The following is a 22,632-nucleotide window of genomic DNA, read 5'->3' on the forward strand; positions in this document are numbered from 1 at the left end:
GAAGCCATGGCTTACATCAGATTTAGGTTAAGAACCGATGTTCCTACCTTACCAGGACATGTAGGATACATAAGGTACCAAGCAAGTAGGTCTTCCCAAATTAGTGGCCAAGATAAGACTAATACTTAAAATATTCTCCACAGCATTCTGTGAATAAGGGAAGGGAGACTGAAGAAAGAAGCCACGCATATCATGTACAAGATTCATTTTTAATAGATTTGATAGTCATGTGCAAATTTGAGCATTCTATTCAAGAACTGATGTTTCTATAGAGCTGTGTCTGTTTTGAACAAGACCAGACTCTCAAAATACAACATAAAGCTGAACCAACTTGATTTTTTTCCTGCAAGTTTTAAGATTCTAATCAAATAAAATATAATAAAAATCCTTGCTTCTCCGCAGGTGCAGGGTTTCCTCTGATGCTCAAGGAATGGTATCTTAGCTGCCTGGCCACAGTCCCAAGCACTTCTTGACAGCTGGATTAAGCGGATTTATGTATCACAGCACATTATCAGTATTACCCACAGAGCACAAACTTATCTCCATTCTGGCATGTCCTTACGATCAGCAGAGATGCGGCATTAGGTCAGGGTTTTTACCAAGGACCGGCATTGGCAGTCCTCCCTCATAATGAGATCTGTGTTGCTCTGGATGTCGCAGGCTCCGTGATGACTAGAAGTAGGAAGCAAATGCCTGAGGCATGCGATCTGCTTGGAGTCCATCCATTGACACGGAGCTGCTCGTGGGAGCTGGTGATCTGCCCAGATGTGGAATTCACAGGTTGGAAAACAGGTGTGTCACATCGTCAGATTGTACCAATTGAAAAAGAGCAGCTCAAGATTATATCACAACATCATTGTGAAACGTTTAACATTCTTAAGAAAGCTTAAGTTTAAAGTGTTCTACCCCCTGCAGCTCAATATAAATAACCATTTACTTCTTTGTAGTAATAAGTGGAGTCAGAATGGATTTTCCAATCTGATTTAATCCCTGAGCAGCTAGGTTAAAAATTAACTTTTTATTTTTTTAATTAAGTAATCTTCTTGGTGACGAAGATTGTCACTGAGCTAAAACCTGTGCCCACCTTCCTCTATTTTGTATGTGGGATGCCGCCACAGCACGGCTTGATGAGAGGTGTGTAGGTCCGTGCCTGGGGTCCAAACCTGTGAATCCTGGGCCGCTGAAGCAGAGCCCGTGAACTTAACCACTACACCACTGGGCCAGCCCCAAAATTAACTTTTTAAAAAGCCCAATAAAAAACTACTGTATTCAAACTCTACCAGAATGTTACAGTGATAAATTTGTTTCTGTACGGAAACATTAAAACTACTTAGAAGCTATTTACATTTACTTAGAAGCTATTTACCCTTTATCCTGCAGAAAAGAATATACATTTCCAGAGACCGTTCAGGTAGGTAAGATGGACATAAATTATCCCAAGTTATGTTTTCCTTACCCCAGAAAGCACCTCTTGATAGAGAATTTGCTGAGGAACATAAGAAATCACCCCACTCCCAACTTTTTACCAGCACGATGAATGTTTTATTAAAAATATTTCTTTTACCAAGTCAGGCTAAACATCCTAGGCTTCTATTAAATAAATGAGAAAAATACACTTTAAAAAATTTCTGAAAAACTTTTCAGAAAGTCAGCAACAGTAAGAATAAGTCGATCTGAGGAAGAGCCAGCTAAAAGTCTAAGAATTCAGTAAGATGTATACAGGATCTGTCAAATCCTATTTGGCCTAAATGTAACTATTTCTAACAGAAATAAATCACCAGTGCCCAGACAGCCAGACACTGGCTAAAAGCTTGCTGCTCCAGGCCAGGGCTACTGCCGGGGAGCCTGCGCCAGACCTCACACACAGGCACCGACAGAGGAGGCCCAGCAGGGGCGCTCCTGCAGGCGACGGGCTCGGAGAGGAGAGACCGTCCAGTGTGCTCAATGTGAAGAGTCTCAGGCAGGTTGGCCCCCGCTTATCAACTCATGATTCACTGTGTAAGTAAGGACCAAAATATTGCACGTATGTGTTTAAACGAATTAAGCACAAGTAAAGGGCTAAATCTGGGCTTCTTCTAGGGCAAAAATTTCTCTGGGGAAAGATTATTTGCTTTCGATAATTAAATAGCTAAGAACCTTTGGTGTCTTTTCTCTTCTCAAAATATGAGAACAGGAAGACACTGTGGAGACCCTCTAATTCCCTCTGACAAATGTGGAAACTGAGGCTAGACAGGGGTGACTGGCTACGAAACAGGAAAGCTAGGTTGTCCCTAAGAAGGAAAACAAGATCATGGAAAATAAATAAGCAGCAAGAATAGAGACACACCAGATGTGGTGGATGGTGGGCCAGCGATGTCTGGGTTCTCACTGCCATTCGCTTCTGTCCTCCACCCCACTCCCAGCAGCTCTCTGACCAGGGGCCCTGCCAGAAGGGAAATGGCTGAAGTGTAGCACGGAGTCATTCCTTATGCTCACATGTTTGTATGTGCCCAATTAGAGGGAAAAATGGCAACTGGGTATGCTGGAGGCATCATACAACAAGGTCAGTTTCCCATGTTTACACTTGAGATGATTCAGAAGATACAAATCCACCTCTACCCGGGGAACTTCCAAGTCTCCTGAAAGCACAGATAGGGATACGCACCAAAGAGGCACCGAGGACGGACGGAGGCAGCCCAGGGCCCTGCGAGCATCCGTTACTGCTCTCTGCTCGGAGACAGCAAGAGAGAGGTCCACACCCGGGCAGTGCTCAGGAGGGGCAGCGGCCCATGAATTAAGACACAGCAGCACCTCCCTCCTGAGACTTCCAGAGAAGTCAGTCTCTTATGTTTTCTATTTAAAAACTTCACACAGATAGACGTTAAAATAGATCCAAGGACAACATCCAACTCTGCGACGTCCTGTGGTCCCCTTCCAGAAAAGCCCTGTCACAAGAACTCAGGGGATTTTGCTGTACTCAGTTGACATGTAGAAAGCACTAACATCAGGCATAAGCATGGCTCACAATTCATCGAATGTTCCTCGTAAGCCAGGCATAGCTCTGGGTACTTTGCCTTCATTTTCTCTAAACCTCATGTCTCCAACCCTATAAGAACTATTATTATCCCCATTTGGCAGATGAGGAAACCGAGGCTCAGAAGTTAACTAAGGCACCCAAAGTCACCCAGCAAGAACTGATAGCTTGACTTTGAAGTTTCCAAAGTAAAAATGGCATGTCCACATTTACACAGTTCAGTCTTCGGAGTTTACACAAAGATGCTCTCAAGCTCCTGGAAGTCAGGCACATTCTGCTACATTAAAACCTGTCACCTCTCTAGGCGCCAGCCTGGAAGTCAGCTACGAGTCCAGCTGTGGCCCAGAGCCCAGGCACCCGTGGCTCTGGCGGCACCTGGGGCAGCTCAGTTTCTGGTGGTTCGCAGCCTCCTCCTGAAGTACTCGGGCGCGGCCTCGTACAGCCACTTGGCGTCCACCACGCACAGGTCCCGCATGTAGCACTTGTTGGTGTAGAGCAGCTCGGTGTACACCACGCAGGCTGGCTTGCAATGGAAGAGGACAGACGAGGGGTGGATGGCCACCGGCTGGTGGGTGTCTGTAGTGGCATAGGTCCCATCTGGCTGAAGCTCGGCGGTGCTCATGAAGAGGCTGTGTGCCAGGCAGCGGCGGACGCTCTCCATGTCTCCTCGGGACGACGTGATTGGCATTGACATCTGTTGCGGGAGGAAGTGAGAAATGGAAAAGAGTGCAAACATTACTGCCCAGCAGTGCACAGTATTTGGAGCAACCGCACCTAAAACACAGCCCATACCGCAGGCCTAACAAAGTGGCTGATGATGTAGGAAGCGCTCACCTCAGAGGCCTCAGGGAGCAGCATGGGTGGGGCAGAGGCAGAGGAGAAGGAGGGCGGACTGAAAACAAGGAAACTGCAGCCTGGGAGAGGAAGGATCAGGAGGGAGACGGTGGTCTATGCCACCACACCACAGACAGGTTGGGTGACCCAGCGCCCCAGCCTCTCACCGAAACGTCCACCAGGACGCCCCAGTGGGGAAGGCCTTTCCCGCTCCCTTTGACTACATCCTCATCTGCTCACTCCAGTTCGTCTCACACTCTGCCGCCTGTCCTAAAGCACGACTCAGTCGTTCCTCATCCACTCAAAACGCTTGGCATCTCCAATGCCCCGGAAAACAAGGCAAATTTCCAACTGTACGGCCACGAGGGAGCCATCCTGAGCATGCTGCGGCCCTCGGAATCGACTGCCTTCTCCTCCTGGTCCCGCTCCATGACTCTGCCTTCACACGTGGCTCCCAGGAGACAGAAAGCCCCTCAGCTCTGTAGTGGAAATGTCAGTCATTGATCACTCTCCTTGCTCCACAGGCCTTGCTGAGTGGGTCATGTGACCTCACCTGCTGGCCACAGCTGAAGAGACCAGTGGTGGACACTGGGTGACCCATGCTGGGCCAGCTTCTCTCTTCTAGGCATTTGGAATCTAAACATGGGAAATCTTGCCAATCTCTGTTAGTCTCTCTCTCTTTTTTTTTTTGGCTGGGGAAAATCTGCCCTGAGCTAACATCTGTTGCCAATCTTCCTTTTTTTTTTTTTTAATGTGAGCCACCACCACAGCATGGCCACTGACCAATGAGTGGTGTGGTTCCGCACTCAGGAACCGAACCCAGGCACCTGAAGCAGAGCGTACCAAACTTTAACCACTAGGTCACGGGGCCAGCCCTCTGTTAGTTTCTTGAGAGGACAGGTGAGGCAAGGCGAGGGAAAGCAATCTCTTGCTGAGGCAGAAGGCGAGGAGAGGGAAGGAAGCATGCAGAGAGCAGCCACAACAAGAGGACAAGCAGCCCAGAGAAAGCTGCCCTGGCTCCTGATGGCCTTTTCTGGTTCTGTATCCCCATCCCTCTGGGGCTGGACTATTTCCTGCCTGAAGGTTCCCAGAGTTACCTCTTGATCCCCCTTTTCCCTTTCAGATGCTCAAGGGTTTTATCTTTTGCAATCAGTCAAACCTGGTCAGATGAAGACCCTCTTTATCTCCTTATCTGTCAAGAGATAGCTCCAGTGTCACCACCTCCAGGAAGTCCCAGAGTCCTACAGCTAACGTGGTCTCTCCTTCCAGGCTGCCGGCTCCACCATTCACTGGCTGTGTGATTTGGAGCAAACTACTTAACTTCCTTGGGCTCTGGTTTCATCATGTGCAAAATGGGAATAATAACAGAATCAATGTTATGGGGTGAAAAGAAGATTTCAAATAAAGCAATCACATAACAGTGCTTCATCAACAATGATGACTATCATTATTACTGGCTCCTCACACCAGTTATTCATATATATATATATATATATATGTCAGATCTCCTCTCTAGTTGTTCCTTAAGATACTGAGTCTTAGACATATCTCTAAAACCCCAGGACCGTGCCCAGTGCCTGGCATATAAAGAGAGGCATCATTGACCCTGAAGTTTCCTAAGTTCAGAAGTAACAGAGGAACACCATTTGTACTGTCAATAATAGGCTGAGAAAACTCATGAAGCCAAGGGATGGTCTGGCAGGAAAACTGATCAAGTACAAGAGGGGTTTGGAAAAATGTGTGTAATACAGAGCACAACAGGCTACTATGAAAAGAAATCACTTTAGTGCTAACAATAGGCTGTTGGCATCAGACAAAGGCCGGGTACCCGCGACAACTGTCTCCCAGGAACGTGCAGAGGCTCCCAGGACGGTGGAGGGGCTGTCTCAGCCGAGGCCTTCCACACCAAGAATCACCACAGACCTGTTTATGCGAGCAAACAGTGGGCACCATCCAGTGCCCAACAACAGGAGAACGCTTACAAAACTACCCCCACTTCTGAGGTAAGATGTGGAGCGTCACACAGCTGTTACATACACACGACAGGACTTCACCTGTCCGTGCTAACAGCACTCTCGCAAACACCGTGAACGTTCCTAAAATCCACTGGACTTTCAGTAAGAAGTGTGGCAAGCACCAACCCCACAAAATGACACAGTCCAAGAAGGGCAGGGATTCCCGGGATGCCCAGGGAAAGCGGCATTATGACAAGAGGCAGAGTGGCTATGGTGGTCAGACCAAGCCGATTTTCCAAAAAAGGCTAAAACTACAAAGAAGATTGTGCTGAAGCTTGCATGTGTCGAGCCCAACCGCAGATTTGAGAGAATGCTGGCTATCAAGAGATGCAAGCATTTTGAACTGGGAGGAGACAGGAGGAGAAAGGGCCAAGTGATCCAGTTCTAAGCTTCATCTTTGTTTTATTAGGAAGACAATAAAATTCTGAGGTTAACGTTTGCTTCAAAAAAGCAAAACAGACAAACAAAAATATACACATGACAGGACTTTACATCATGTACTCTAAGAGAGAATATAAGCTCATAGAAAACTTTTTGGTGGATAATTTGGCAGTATCTATCAAAATCTAAATTCCCCATCTAGAAATTCATTTTATGTGCACCAGAGCACAGATACATATGTAGGAGGAAGGTCAGTACAGCATAACCTAAATGATCACCACTAGGGGCTTGGTTAAATAAAACATAATGAATACAGCAAAATGATACGAAGTCACCAAAAAGAACGAGACAGACCCATTCAAACATTGAAAGACAGCCCAGGCATACTAAATACTCAAGAAGTCTACCAAGTGGAAAAAAGCAAGTTGCAAAACAAAATGTATATCAGGTTTGTTTTAGGAAAACTTTATCTATGTATCCAGGTGTATGTGTATACACACAGACATAAACCTAAAAACAAACATACACAGAAAAAACTGAAAAGATCTACAGCAGCCTGTTAACAGTGGAGGGCAGGACTACGGGAGACTTTTCAACCTCCTGCATTACATATCATCATTTTATAACAATTACACACTGCTTTTGTAATCTGAAAAAAGTAACAAAGATATTCCTAGTAAAAAAAATCTTAAGAATTCTAAAAATACTGGAAAATGCTTTTACAGTTTATAAAAGCTGAATATAAACTATATATACAATGTAACTAAGCAAAAAATGCATTTTGGGGCCGGCCCAGTGGTGAAGTAGTTAAGCTGGTGCGCTCCGCTTCAGTGGCCCCGGGTTCGCTGATGTGGATGCTGGGTGCAGACACAGCACCGCTCATCAGGCCATGCTGAGGCGGCATCCCACATAGAAGAAGTGGAAAGACCTACAACTGGGATATATAACAACGTATTGGGGCTTTGGGGAGGGAAAAAATGCATTTAAAGACAGGGTTATGAGAAAATAGATCAAAATGGTGGGAGGTGGAATTGTGGGTAACTTTTACTTTCTTCCTTATTTTAAAATTTTCCCACAATGAGAGTTTCTTTTGTAATCAACAGTAACAAGCAATTAAAAATTTTTCACCTAGAAAATAGTGACAGCTTAGTCCCTACAGGAACACCGGGAAGAAACAGTACCTTTAAGCAGATATCCCTGAGCTGTGCTCTGACTTCAGCTACCAGCGTCATGTTCTTGCTGTTGACAAAATTCTCTTTGCACCAATCCTGAATAGGAGAAAAAGAGATATCACAATCCTCTCATTTCTATAAGAGAAAAAAAATAATAATTGACTTCACAGGGAAAACTTCAGTTGCCAAAAATAAATATAAGAAAATATCTTTGTCAAAATCATGAACCATAGGGAAAATATTAATAATTTAAACTAAAGTAAAGCCAACGTTTCCCTATGTCAAGTCACCAAGAAAAAAGCTACAGACTGGAATACCCGTATCACTACACCCAATAACGGATGAGAACCTCCAGAATACATACAGAACTCCTACAAATCAGTAAGAAAAAGGCCAACAATCCAGCAGAAAAACAGACAAAGGATACGAACAGATGACTCGCAGAAGAGGAACTGCAAATGACCAAGAGCTTATGTGAGAATTCTCTGTCTTGTGAGGAATCATGGAAATGTCGTTTAAAATTTAACAGAGATACTATTTCACATCCATCAACTTGGCAAAAATTAAAGTCACTTCAACTAAGAGCTGGAGAGGATGGTGGAAATGGGAGCTCTTAGACACAACTATGGGGAGTACAGAGGTGGTGACAACTTTGGGGAGCCACAAGCCTGATGCAGCTATCCCAAGACCAGCAGGTCCACTCTGGGTGTCGGCCCCAGAGAAACTCTCCCCTTTGTGCAGAGGAGACCTACCCAGCATGCTCGCTGCGGCGCTGGAAGTGGACACAAGCTGCCAAAGCCGGGGGTGAGGCAACATCTACAGTACATTCTGTGCACGGACGTGAAGTGAAAGCATGGTTGCCCCTGGGAACTTCGACCGACTTCAGGACAGTGGCTACGAGAGGGAGGAAGGACTAGGAAAGGAGCAGATCAGGGCTTTTGCTGTACACAGCATTTTATTTCCTTAAAAATAAACTGAGGCAAACTGAGGCAAATTGTTTACAATTGCTAAAAGTGGGTGGTGGGTTTTTTTTAAAGAATTGACTGCATTAAAATGCAGGCTAAGCATGCACACTACAGAACAATTACTGATTTTATTGATAAATGAACCAATATATTGCTGTTTTCTATCTTGGTCCAAGGAACTGAAATATCATACAAGCAAAAACTACTATGAGGAAAGTTAGGGGCAGGTAGGGGGGAAAATCATTCTGTAGCTAAGAAATCGGGTCACCAAATACTTAATGAACTTGCCCAGGTTAAGCATGAGTTAAACACAAGCAGAGTGCAAGGCTGGAATTACACGTCTTCGCTGGTTATCTCCCTGTGGGCAGACATTTCTGAAATGACATCTGGCGTCCTTTTGGTGGCTCTTTAGATGCTTCACTGAAAAAGGGAAGGGTCTCTTAAATCCCATGCCCGAAAGGAGGCACCTTCTGTACAAAGGAAGCTGACCTTATTTCCGCCTATGTTTTTGAAGGTCCGGTAGATGTTGAGCAGGGTAACGTGATCGCCCTCGCTGGATATGAACTTCTTCCGGACACTCTGCACCTCGTCCCGCCGGGCGGGGGGGTTGTGGAGAACGCTGTCCACGGACAGCAGGGAGACGATGGTCAGGATCTCCTCCGTACAGTGGAATTTGGGGGACAGCAGGATGGTCTGCAAATCAAAATCAAAAACTGTGTAAAAAAGTTTCTTCCCAGTGTCTGAATACAGTATTTCTGTATCTTGCTTTTGCAGCTCCCCTTCTTAGGAGGTAAAGGGCAGGTGTTTCTAAAACCATGACTGTATATCAGTGTTAGTGTGCAAAACAGATGACTGCCTTCTCCGCAGGATTCCAAATTCCACACGGAGAGCTCACGACTTAATATGAGTTTGAATCCTACACTCATTCAATATGAGTTGAATCCCACACAGAACATAAGTCAGTGACAGACACAACGGAGGGGTTGATAATTATTTAAGAGAAAAAGTGAAGGCTGCTCTAGAAGCACTGGATTTAGGAGTCTACTTTGGGATGGCTAACCTATAATGTACAGAAAGGGGACTGAGGAGAGGGTATCATTTACTTTGGCAAATTTGGGTTCTAGAGGAAATGCTGCCATCTTTCTTCCAATTGGAGTCAGGGTCAGCTGGTCGTCCTTATGTTCAAGAGCACCTAACAGGTCCAGTTGGGCAATAGCTGCCTGAATGTGATCTAAAGAAACAGAGACATACAAAGGAGCCAGAAATTCGAAAACAGAAGAAACTCCACTTAGTTCAGTAGTTGGGGAAGCTTCTGATAACTCTACATCAAACCACAGCAAAGACCCCAATCACCACGGCCCCCACGACACACTTTCCAAAGCTGTGAATGACATCACTGTCTTCAGTCTGTAATTTGGCAGTATGTATGTGAATTTTACACCCTGCCATGTGACACATGAATTTCACCCACAGATATACTCATACATGTACTGGGACCTGCATCTCCAGCCGCACACGCATAACAATGGGGACAGCGGGTACTCAGAGGCCCCTGGTGAGAAGGACACTATTTACTCTCTTACTCTTTTTGAATTTTGAACCATGTAAATGCATCACCTTTTAAAGAATAAAGAAGCGTTTCTAAGGATGTAATAAATATACATACTGAGATGCAATGAAACATATTAAGGGAAAAAAGCAGTGTGCAAATGTCTCAGTCAACAGGAGAATGGATAAATGTATTTTAGTTTATTCACAGAATGGAATAGCATTTAGTAATGAAAATGCATCAACACAAATAAACCTTACAAAACACACAGAATGAAAAGGGAAGTTTATCGAAGAATCTAAACATAAACATTAGAAGCGAAACAACACATTGTCTAGGGACACAGGCACAGAACAAAACACGAAAGAGAAACAAGGGAATTACAAACAAAATGTGGGAGGCAGTGACCCCGAGGGGAGGAAAGGAAGCGAGTGGCTGGGGGTTGGGGGCTCTGAGGCACTGGGAATGGGGGCACGGGTGTGGTTTTACTATGCCTTCTACCTTCCACGTATGTCCTTCCTTTATACACAGGAGTTTAGCAATTAACAGAAAATAGAATGTGTAGAGCGGTGCACAATGTGTGCTGCTGTTTGTGTTTTACGAGACTATATATACTTGCATGTGCATAGATCTTCTCTAGAAGACAACCAGAAAACGGCCACAGTGGTTGCTTTAGGGGCAGGAAACTAGGAACCTGAAGATCAGGGGTGGGACCCTTCTACACCCATCAACTGTTTACTCTTTTTTTAAGCAATTGCATTTCTTCACTTAAAAAAGAGACAGAGGCCGGCCCTGTGGCCGAGTGGTTAAGTTCGTGCACTCCACTTTGGCGGCCCAGGGTTTTGCCAGTTCAGATCCTGAGTGCAGACATGGCACTGCTCATCAATCCATGCTGAGGTGACGTCCCAATGCCATAACTGGAAGGACCCACAACTAAAAATACACAACTATGCACCAGGGGGTTTTGGGGAGAAAAAGGAAAAATAAAATCTTTACAAACAAAAAAGAGACAGAGACCAAAAAAAGGGAATATGGTGTATTGAACAGATACCATCATTAAGAATTCTAATTATTTTTGTTTTCTCCATGGAGGGATTATTAATGAAGGACAGGATCTGATCAGATTTCAGTCAAAAGCAAAGAAACTTCATCTTTTCAGTCCTTTCTCTAGCAGAAGTACAATTCCGTTAGGTTTCTGCCATATCCCTTGGACCCCATCGACTACCCTCATTGGTTCCTGGGGTCCAGGAACCCAACCGGAGCCCCTACATGAAGCCGTTGCTTCTGTGCCGGGATGCTGCTGAGAGCACAGAAGCTATCCTTTCACGATTCTGAGCTTCCTCTCTGACAGTTAATGCCATCCACCCAATTAAACTAAACACAAGGAGACCACCAAAACTCTTTCTTGGAGAATCCATTTGCTGTTGTTTGTCTCCTTGTATACCTTCTGTTCCACTGCAGATGTCACTCACCTGGGGAGGGTTTGGACATGAAGTCAAAGGTGAGCACGTTGGGGACTTTCATGGCAAGGAGCTGCAGCATCACACTCGCCAGGTTACACCTGTGAAGAGTGAGAGGCGGGGCTCGTTCATCTGTCCCTGCTCCTCCAGGTGGTGAGTCAGAGCCGTCCACTGAGGAGCATTAGTGAAATCGCCACTCCCGGAAGACACAGCAAGCAGGAAAGCGAGACCAGGGGACAGTGGCAGGAGTGAGGAGGACCTCGGGCCTACCTCTGGATCTCTGGCACGGTCATCTTCTCAAACTTCTCAAACTCATCCTCCGTGTATAGCCGGTAACAGATGCCACTGTCCTCTCTGCCAGCCCGCCCTGTGCGTTGCCAGGCCTGGGTCTTAGACACCCGCTGCACGGCTAACACCTCCAGGCCGCTGTCTGGAGGGAGAATGGCCCACATCAGCGCCTTGCTCAGCACATAAACCAACTTCTACAGTGTGGACAAAAAGAAGCGTTCCTCAGAACACCAGTGATCCTTTCTGCTATATGCGAGTCCAGAAAAACTCAAGGCTACGTTGGAAAGCATAAAACCAGATGGCTCTGCAGTGAAACGAGGCCTTGCAATGAACACTGTGAAATCTGTTACTAAAACATCTGACAAACCTCACGCTCATAGCTGGGGCCCAAGAGAGTAGATTCCAGAGGTTTGGGCTTAGATCCCAAGGTGATAACCACTCCAGTTTGCCCAGGACTGAGGGGTTCCCCAGGACTCAGGACTCCCAGTGCTAAAACCACCACAGTCTCCAGCAAACTAGGATGGCTGGTCACCATATCAATCAGTGACTCGGAAATGGAATGCCTCCAGTCCCTGTGCCCTATATCCTCCCTCCCAGCTCCATTACAACAGAGACACAACGTGGCGTTGTTACTCCTAGGAGTAAGTGAGACTAATTTTCCCAATAAAGGTGTACTCTGTGCCAGGCACTGGAGAACCGAGCCCTTTCACACGTATTATCTCCAAGAGATATACGTGCGAAAGTCAGCACTCTCGAACGCTTAGTAATGCATTTCAATTAAACATTTAGGAGCGGTAACTTCAGCTGCCTCAAATCCTCTGTAGAATAAGGCAAGGTATAAAGCAGACATGAAGAAAAATGACTTCAAGCAAGCTTCCCACTGCATATTCTCAGGAAATAGCTAGGGCCTCACCCAGCCTAGGGGTCTGTTTCCTTCCCGGGAGACCTGGAGCTCAGACCAACCCTCCTCAACTCTTATTTCTGACGAGAGCTTCTGATGTGGTGTCACGCTGTCCCTGGCCTTCAGCCATCATTCTCACCCAAGTTCTGACAGGTCTCGGACCCGGTGCCCAGGTCCCTGATCCTCTGTTCCCAAGTTTGCTAAAGCTGCCCTGCCTCAGGTCTCCTTTCTGGGCCTGACCCTGGATTGTCTCACTCGTGGTGCCTGCCACCCAAGTCTGTTAGTTACAAACATGAAATGCTCATTTGGGGGAAACTGAGAGACTACAGGAAACTCAACGATGCTCACTACACACAGAAGAGACATTCATGAGCTACAAATTCTCACCAGGGTTATACTTCTTTGCTTTAACCATGCCCGTGTCAACTACATATTTTATTCCTGAAATGGTTATGGAGGTTTCAGCGATGTTGGTTGAAATGATCACTTTGCGATAGCCCTAAAAGGAGGAAGAAAACCAAAAAGCCAAATGACACACATATGATTCAGAGGTTCAAAAGTTTTTAAACATATTCCTCACCATTAATTTCCACAGTTCACTCCAGATCAAGAAAAGATGACTTCGTTATTAATGAGAATTATTAATATTGACGGTCGGTCATTAAATTGGGTGGGGGGAAGGGAGATGTTCCAGTCTTAAAAGCTTGTTTTGGGGCAATGAGATGTAGTGGAACGGGCACAAGGTTCAGAAGCAGGCAGACGGGGCTGGACGGCTGGTCCTGCCAATTACTTAGGATATGGCCCTGGAGCAACTGTTACTTCACCTCTCAGCGCCTCAGTGTTTATCATGGGATCATAACCGACCTTGCCGGTTCTCAAGAGGATGAGAGACATTGTACGTAAAGTGTCACTTAGCACAGTGCCTGGCACAGCACAGGCACCCAATAAATGGTACCATGGACAAATAGGGCTTGTTTATGTTGGACCTGAGAAGAGTCACTCATTTACCTTCCAACTGTTGCCTCTGCACTCTCCCTCGTCCCCGGACAACCGCTTCCCTGTTCCTACTGCGGAAGAGCTGGACCTGTGGCTACATTCTATTCCTGCAGCTTTTCAGCCAGCATACCTGGCACCTGTGCATCCTGTCCCTTACACCTTATCCGGAGTCTGCTGACAGCACACAGGCCGCACGGGACAGGGCTGCGATGCGGCAGGTGGTGCACTCACCTTTGGGGCTCCCTGGAAGACGCGGAGCTGCTGGGCGTAGGGCAGGGAGGCGTACAGCGGAAGGACCAGCATGGAGGGGCAGCCATCCGGGAGGTGCTTCGCGATGTCTCGACAGGTCTTGCTCATTGCTTCGATCTCCTCCTGACCAGTGAGGAACACCAGGATGTCCTGAGAAGAAGGGGCTTCCTATAAAAAAGGTAGAGTGGAATTACCAGGCCTCGATAGAAGTGTGGGCGCACAGGAAAAAGACAAGGGTCATCGATGAAGTTTCCAGAGTTATTTTTCTTAACCACGGAGATGTACATGAGCCTAAACATTGGCGTCTCCCCTGGGGGAAAACCGTTACCGATAAGGCAGAAAGCCGTAACTTGCACAAGTTAGCCAGCTATGTTTAAAAACCAGTTAAGGAAATTCTGAAGGAAAATCACCAAATTGCTTTCGCAGGAAGAACAATACCATGAAAAGCACACTCAGCCAAGCAAATAACGTCTGCATAAAGCTTCCTTCCCTCCGTAATCATCTTGAAAGGTGAAGCTGACAAAACAGAAGACAACTTGGGGAAATCCTGATCTATGGAGATGACGGTCATGCTGGAAAAGGAACCCTTACGCAACGACACCATCAAAAGCACTTCCAGGGGCCAGCCTGGCTGCATAATGGTTAAGTTCGCGCACTCCGCTTCAGGGACCTAGGGGTTCGTGGGTTTGGATCGAGGGCACAGACCTACACACTGCTCATCAAGCCATGCTGCGGCAGCATCCTACACACAAAATAGAGGAAGACTGACATAGATGTTATCTAGGGACAATCTTCCTTACCAAAAAAAAAAAAAAAAGCCCTTCCATACACCCAAGGGCACACTGCTTGAGCCACCGAGGTTAAATGGGTTCTTCTCCTTGCAAAGGGAAGAACATTCAAGTGTTCACAACATTCCCATTCACCTGAGCTTTCTTTGAAGTCTGTTCAGATACATTAATTTGTAAAGTGTTTGAGTGGCAAAATAACTTTTTAAATGTTTAATAATAATAATTATATGTGTGTGTGCATGTGTATACATGTATATATATATCATATGTATATATGGTAAATATATATATTTATGTGTGTGTGCATGTACGTTTTTTAGCCCAGTATTACCAGGACAAATGTTCAGAGGAATACACAGACAGGATAAAATCTAAAATAGTTAAAGCTGCATCAAGGGGAGGATTCATCAAAGCCACCATATCACCTGAAAGCACCTGCTGGCATCATTCATGAGAAATTCTCACCTCAAGTTTGCTTTTTACCAGTTAAACAATGCAGATCGACCCCCTCCAAACACGATCAAAATTGTTGACAACGAAGGTGTAAGTCCAGAAAGACATGGCCAACAGGAAAAGAGAAGAGATCAGACGTTTCAACCCCTTTTTGAAAGATGGAAGAGATAGGGGAGGAGGTGGATGACTTGGCTAGGCACAGGAAGTTCCCACCTGGGTGTCTGCTAAGGGGAACAGTGACAAGAGATGAGCCAACTTCCCTGCAGAAGCCAGAAAGGCTCAGAACTCAGGAGCAGGCGGAGGCAGGCTGTGCGAGGGTGAAAACCCAGGACTGGCTCAGTCAGAGTACAGTGCTGTTAACCCCAAGGGCCCTCCTCCACCCGATGCAGCCAGGAGGCTGAGAAGACACAAGTGTCATAAGGGGGTTTAACACAGAGGACAGTGAAGGCAAGAGTCAAGACAACAGCTGTGCAGAGGCCAAGAAGAGCAACCTGTTCTGAGCAGAAAAGCAGCATAAAGGACTCTGGGAAAAAGTGGACTGTGTTTAAACACATAAAAAAGAATCATGATTGGCATATGATAGATGCTGGAACACGTGGGAAAAAATTAGCCGTAGGTACACAGAAAACTTGTACAACTGTGTTGGGCAAGGAAGGAGGCATTGAGATGGTGCAGTGTTGGCAATGCAGGATCATAATATTGTACGTGCTGAGATTGATCTAAGAAGCATTGTGATGTAACTCTGTTGAGGGGATGGAGGGAAGCGAGAGGAGGGGAGGGGTATTTCTAAATCATCACCTACCATGGTAAGAAATTAACATGTAACACCTAACATCAGTAAGTCAAAAAATAGCAATATAAGCAGGTTGTTTTTAGAACTATGACAGTAATATCCAGGGGAATAGCTAAGAAATTGAAAGTGGTTACCCTAAAGAGCAGGATCTGGGATGGGGAAGGAAAAGCGACTGCTGCTTTTTTACGAGCCTTTTAGAATTAACTGCTTGACTTTGTAAACTTTAAATTATGTGTGCATTATTTAGCTTAAAATAAAAATTAATTTAAAAAGTATGCCTCTAAATTTTTTCAGAAAGTTAATAGGAAGGTAAAAAGTCAGTCTTATACAAATTAAACAAAAATGAGGTGACAATCACTCAAATTTTTAAATGTTTAATAAAATGGGAAGAGATTTTTGAAATGTTTCTCTAAAACAGCTTTTTTCGAAAAGAAAACTAAATTTGAACCCACCATTGGGTCAATACCAACTTTTTTTTAAAAGGAGATAGAAAATATCAGAGGATACCACACGTGGTAAAGAAGGCAGTATTTCATAAGACTTATTTCAGTTATATATATTATGAACTAGGTTGCAACATAGAATGTGCTTCTGACTAGGGGTTATGATCAAAAAAAGTTTGCAAGCCACCGCTCTAATATATAGAAGTTTTCTGGCTCAACTGGGAAAGATGCTGGTCAGAAGTGAATTATTTTTCTTTTTCACAGGAAATAAGAGAAACCAGAAAAAAGGATAAAAATATCCATCCTAACGATTCAGCTCACAAACTTGCTTCATTCAGTAGCTTTGCTTTTTAAGACTGAAAGCTCTATTAGCTCCAAGGTGAGGCAGACCTTTCCAGGAATTAACACCCCATTCCTACCTGGTGGATCTGGAAGACTGAGACTAGTGCGGCGTGCAGGTAATCATGCTGAGGCTGTTTGGTGTAAAAAATCTGGATTGGATGCTGCCGACCCTCCAGGTAGAGCACGGGGGCTCCATTGAAATACTGAGAGAACAGGTCCACATCCATCGTGGCTGACATGACAACCACCTGTGGATGAGAGGGAAGGGGAGGATGGGACACAACACCAGGACAGCCTTCTCGCTGGTTCTGAAGCAGATGGGCAAAGGGAAGAGGCTGAGGAAGAAACACGGGCCTCCTTCCTAAGCCTGCTGTGCCTACCTTGAGAGGCAGCTTCCCCAGTTCCTTTCGCCTCCTCTGTGCAGCTTTCACCACTCCAAAGAGCACATCTGTGTGGATAGTTCGTTCGTGGGCTTCATCTAAAATGACACAGCTGTACTTCCGAAGCAGGGAGTCTGAAATTGCTTCACGCAGAAGCATGCCATCTGTCAGGAACTTGATCCTGGTGTCTTCTGAGGTGACATCATCGAAGCGCACTGTATAGCCAACCTGTGTAGAGAAATTATTCATTCATCAAACACTTGTTGAACAGCCACTATGTAACTAGCATTGTGCCAGGCACTTGCACTATCACAGTGAACAAGACCAACACCGATCTTCCCTGCTCCCTTGGGAGCATGCAGGCTGGTGGCGGACACAGACAACAGGTATGTTCCCTTAACTGCAATTATGATGAGCATTACAAAGAATTTAAAACTAGCCTCCTATCCCTAGTTACTTAATAGTTTCAAGTGAAGCTATGTACAAATATGAAAACACGTCCAAGACGTTTTTAAGTGAAATGCATAAACACAAACAAATGCAAATAAATCTGACTTATATACAGTTCTGGGACTCATTCTCAATACCCACATATATACTAGAAAAATGCTTACAATTTTTTTGTGTGTGTGCATGAGGAAGAAAAGCCCTGAGCTACCATCTGTGCCAGTCTTCCTCTATTTTGTATGTAGGATGTCTCTACAGCATGGCTGATGAGTAGAGTAGGTCCACACCCAGGACGTGAACCCACGAACCCGGGCTGCCAAAGCAGAGTGCACGGAACTTTAACCACTCAGCCACGGGGCCAGCCCTCTTACAATTTTTTAGAAAGATATATAGATCAGAGATTTAACAGAATTTACTGAAGCTTTAAAAATGCTCAAGGGAAACAACCAATTTGTCCAACTTGCCAACAGATTTCAAAACCAAAGCAAATGGCAATGATAGTCTGTCAGACCCTCTGATCTCTTAGGAACTGATTAAAAAAACCCCACAAAAACTCTGAGATAGGCCTAAACAATTGTGGCAAGAAAGAAGCTGGCTATGTGTAAGAAGTCTTGTTCAGAAAAATAAAAGGCAGGGGCACGGGGTGTGGGGATAAGAACTGTTAGTAAAGAAATCGGGTACCAGCTTCCCAAGTTCAGTTCTTTTCTCATCTGAGACTCGAGTAGCAAGAGAGATGGCAGCCACGCGGCGAGGCTGGGTCACAGCAATGACGCCCTGGCGGCTAATGCCCGCTTCGTACAGGTACTGAGGGATCTGAGTCGTCTTCCCAGAGCCAGTTTCCCCTAAGAAAAAATAAAAGTCATTTAAATGCAAATTGAAACGATATCACCAAACCAAGTCAGAAGGAAAAGACAAAACAGAAAACTCTAAGTTGATAAAGCCCCAGGAAAATGGGCACTCAGGTATGTTGCTGGTGGAGTGTTCATTGGAATTGTTTCTAGGAAGGCCAAATTATATTAGAAAAATCCTTAAAAAGTTTATACTCTTTGACCCACAATTCCACTTGCAGGAATTGATTCTAAAGAAATAACTAAAGACGTGTTATTCAACACTCATGACAACAAAAAATTGGAAATAATATAAATGTTCAACAATAGGTAACTGGTATAGTAAAAACATAAAATGAAATACAACTGTTATGTAAAAAGGATGTCGTGCCTTTCAAAAGAATAAATGAGATTTATGAATTCTGACACGAAGACACATCCACTCATACACGGCAGCCATAACAAACTCCTCCCCATTCCCTAGCCTGCTTTCTTTCAAACCCTCTGCCTCTGCCCACACTATTGTGAAAGACCTGCTCTCATGTCATCATCTGCCTGACAAACTCTACAGGATGAGTTAAACCTCAAACTCTCTCCCCTGGGCTGCACTGGTGGTCTCCACTGTGCTCCTCAGTGCCTTGTTCCTCTCTCTTCCAGCACTGACCACCCTACATTATGCAGAAGTGTTTAACGTTTCTGTCCTCCTGCAATACCGGAAGCTCTTGGAAGGCAGAGAAGGTCTGTCTGTCGCTTCCATGTACTTGAACGTCCTGCATACAGCAAGCACCTAGTGTTATTTCCTGCCCTCTGTGGGTTGCTTTAACAATGCCTAATTAGAACAAAGAACTCAGTAAACCTGCGCATCCTTCCCCTCCCTGGCTACCACTACACCTCTCTGACCTCAGAGTCTTATAGTCCTGTATCATTCCTGTATTTCCTCCTCTCTGACTGCTCATCCTTCCTGACCTGGCCAAGAATCATGGACTAAAAATTTGATTCTTCTGCATTCCTCCCACTGAATCCACCGGGCAAAACCCCTAACTTGAATCAATGTCTCCCTGTCCATCTTTTCTGCTCCTACACCAGGTAACTGAGCATCACTAAAGTAAAATAACCCAACTGCACAGACAAAGACCTGAGTTTGTAGTGGGGCCAAATGCACCCGGGTACCAGCACTACTATTGATCCTTTTCTTGCTTTTGCAGCCTGTCTTCTGTCCCCATCCTCCCCGAGGGCCCACGTGAGGCCCTATGACTCCCATTCTCAGCAGAGCTCCTGTGCCTATTTCATAGAAAAAGTGAGTCCTCAAATGTGATCTCCCTCTGCATCTCCCTACATTCTGCAGTCACACCCATTCTTACCTCCTTTCTGCAGCCCCCCAGCCTCTTGGGTATCTTCTCCATATTTCAGGCCACTATGCCTGTAGCCCTTGTTGTAGTGTCCCCCTTCCTCATGCCCCTTGGGCTCTGCTCTGTTAGTGCCTGCTTCCCGTCTTCAGCCTCCCTCTCTACTGAGTTCTTCCCCTCAATCTAGGAATACTTGCAAGTTCTCAGCTCCCTTCCTGTCTTTTTCTCAAAACAGAAGCCTGCTCCCACTGCCTTCATTCCCTCACCTCCTACTTACTCCTCAGCCCGGTGACAACGCATACCACACAGCTCTGCTGAAATGGTGCTCCATGGGATCCACAATCAATACTTCACATCCAAATCCAGTGGGCATTTTCTGGTTTATATATTACTGGCCCTCATTGGTGCTATCTGTCCACTCCCTTCTTACAACTCCATTCCTACGACTATGGCTCTCCTGGGTCATCCTCTCTGTCCTCCAGGAACTCCCCTTACTTAAACGTTAGGAATTAAAGCCCCTTGCAATCAGTCCTCGACCCACAATTCTGCCTCTTAGTTCATGCACCAGAAACTACTACTCCCAGACAGAACGGACTGTTCCTCGCCTCCACTACGTCTCCTACGCTGCAGGCTCTCCCTTTTGGGCAGACTGCCCTCCTTCGGGGACCACCTCCCCCGCCGCCTCCTCCCAGACTGGCTCAGACCCACTCCTCTAGGCTCCCAAAGCCCCCGGTACACCACTCTACCCTTTCACACGGAAGGTGAGTCTTTGCCTAACACTTTGGGCACGCCCACTGGGCTGTAAGCACCTCCAGGACTGGGCTGCCTGACTCTCCCCGAGGCCCCTCTCCGAGTTTGGAACAGAAAAAACGGTCAGTTTTGTTGTAGAAACGAATGAAAGAGGTCGAAAGGCACCTAAGACGACCCGGTCTCGCAGAGCCACGAGCGGGGAGACTGGAAGGAGGCGCCCGCGGGCCACTCACCGATGAGGACGGCGCTGTCCAGGTTCCGGAGCTGGGCCAACAGCTGCCCCCGCGCCTGGAAGATGGGCAGACTCCGGCGCTGCAGCTCTACAGCCTCTGGGTAGGGGCTGGCCGCGGGCTGGGCCAGGGGCGGCTGCGGCCTCCGGCCTCCTCCCCCGCCGCCGCCGCCGCCCGCAGTCAGCAGCATTACCACGCGCCTCCCGGGAGGGCAGGACCCGGCGCGGCTCGGAGGCCCAGAGGCCGGCCGGAACCTCTTGGCCGGCGGGAAGCCCGCCTCCTCGGGCATGTCGGGAGGGCACCGCAACACGAGGCGCGAGGACGGGCAGCGGCTGCCGCTCCCGGGACCAGACAGCTAGCGCGCGCCGCCCCTTCCCGCCACGTGCTGGCGGCTCCCGCAGCCATCCAGGTCCTCACGGCCACCCCCAGCCTTTAGGAAAGGGACCGCAACTCCCAGCATGCACTGGGAGCTTGGGAAGGCTTTCACTTCCTGAGGCCGGGGTGAGCAGCGTCTAAGGTACAACGGAAAAAAGGTCCGGAGAGACAACAGCGAAAGACCGGGCGTACCGTTCCGCGGGACCTTAACCTTGGATAATGACAGTCTTCTCTTTGACTGTTTTATTGTCCTGGTAACACTTTCCGGTAAACATGCGTTTTCCCTTCTCTGTTCACAATAATACTCGCTCTTCCAGGAAAGTACTTAATTTTGTGAGGAAGAAAACACAAACAGTTGCATTATTTGATCCTCTAAATAACTTATTTGATATGGTAGATATTGATAGTATCGCCAATTTACAGATGAAGAAACTGAGCCTCTGAGATTACTTAAAGTCATTCAGATGGCACAAAATCTGAATGTTGAAAAGGAAACTGGTGATCACCTTGTGTTACAGAAGAGGAAGGAGGTATATGATATATTCTATGACAATCATCTGTTCTCCTCAGAAAGTGACTGTCTTACTGGACATAGTCTGCAGGAAAAGAGGGAGTTCAATGGAACTAAAATTTACCCTTCCTTTCTCCAACTATTCCTGTCAGACTCTCAAGCTCTCCACAAGGCTCCCCAGCCCCATCATTCACACACCAATCAAGGAAAGATTCAGAACTCCAGGGGGAAAATAGGATATAACTAGTTCCTCCTTCCCCTTCTAAATTCAAAGCTCAGATAATTTGCTAGTTCGCCACAGAAGGACTGGCAAGCAGCAATTTCCTCTGCATACAGGAAATGTGATTTCCAGAGAATTCATCATAAGCTTTAACCCATGTGAAGGACTTTGGCCATCTTCTGAAGTTCATTTCCATGAAACTCACCCGGTTTGTGAACCTGTTAAAAACCCTCCTGGGGCTGGCCAGGTGACCAAGTGGTTAAGTTCCCACGGTCAGCTTCCACGGCCCAGGGTTTCACTGGTTCGTATCCTGGGCATGGACATGGCACCGCTCATCAGGCCACGCTGAGGCGGTGTCCCACATAGCACAACCAGAGGTGCTCACAACTAGAATATACAACTATGTGCTGGGGGGCTTTGGGGAGAAGAAGAAGAAAAAAAACCAATAACCCACCTTTCCCTTTCCTCCAGCTCAGAGGTAATTTTCCTCTAGTTGCTGACAGTATAGTGACTAGGGGTTACTGGAAATGTGCTTGTTGAACTAATAGCAGATATGCGTTTAAGAATAAAATGACAAAATCTCACTTTTTACCCCTAAATATTAACTTAGAAAGGCAACCCAAAACCAAAAGGGAAAATAACTGTCTTAGTCTGTTCAGGCTGCTATAACAAAATACTGCAGATCAGGTGGCTTATAAACAACAGTAATTTATTGCTCACAGTCTGGAGGTTGGGAAGTCCAAGATCAAGGCACTAGCATGGTCCCTTTCTGGTGAGGGCCCTATTCCTGGTTCAACGCTGCCGCCTTCTTTCTGTATCCTCACATGATGGAAGGGGCTATGGATCTCCCTGGAGCTTTTTTATAAGGCATTAATCCCATTCATGAAGGTTCCACCATGTGATT

General features: G+C 46.2%; 1 protein-coding gene across 6 annotated transcripts; it reads right to left on the reverse strand.

Annotated features, from left to right (window-relative positions):
* Positions 1-1,126: 1,126 nt before the first annotated feature.
* On the reverse strand, positions 1,127-21,052 carry DHX33 (DEAH-box helicase 33). Of its 6 annotated transcripts, XM_046675637.1 has the most exons (13): positions 20,626-21,052; positions 18,151-18,311; positions 17,023-17,250; positions 16,720-16,890; positions 13,806-13,991; positions 12,966-13,077; positions 11,660-11,819; positions 11,402-11,490; positions 9,484-9,611; positions 8,870-9,073; positions 8,168-8,328; positions 7,425-7,511; positions 3,571-3,707 (listed from the first exon to the last, which is right to left on the reverse strand). In XM_046675637.1, the coding sequence occupies exons 1-12, from the start codon at positions 20,909-20,911 to the stop codon at positions 7,472-7,474; spliced, it is 1,926 nt and encodes a 641-aa protein (XP_046531593.1). In that variant the 5' UTR covers positions 20,912-21,052; the 3' UTR covers positions 3,571-3,707; positions 7,425-7,471. The 6 variants fall into 6 exon arrangements, with proteins under 6 accessions (XP_046531592.1, XP_046531591.1, XP_046531593.1 ...); XM_046675636.1 differs by lacking the exon at positions 8,168-8,328 and having other exon boundaries at positions 1,127-3,707; positions 13,806-13,973; XM_046675635.1 differs by lacking the exon at positions 8,168-8,328 and having other exon boundaries at positions 1,127-3,707.
* Positions 21,053-22,632: the final 1,580 nt, after the last annotated feature.

Source organism: Equus quagga, chromosome 11 (assembly GCF_021613505.1).
Source record: "Equus quagga isolate Etosha38 chromosome 11, UCLA_HA_Equagga_1.0, whole genome shotgun sequence".
Classification (NCBI taxonomy): Eukaryota; Metazoa; Chordata; class Mammalia; order Perissodactyla; family Equidae; genus Equus; species Equus quagga.

Coding starts and splice junctions, on each gene's coding strand:
- DHX33 (XM_046675635.1), bottom strand. CDS start 20,911: ATGCCCGAGGAGGCGGGCTTCCCGCCGGCCAAGAGGTTCCGGCCGGCC. Junction 13,992..16,719: donor CAGTCTTCCAGATCCACCAG/GTAGGAATGGGG, acceptor CCTTTTTTATAG/GAAGCCCCTTCTTCTCAGGA. Junction 11,820..12,965: donor AGCAAAGAAGTATAACCCTG/GTGAGAATTTGT, acceptor TTCTCCCTCCAG/ACAGCGGCCTGGAGGTGTTA.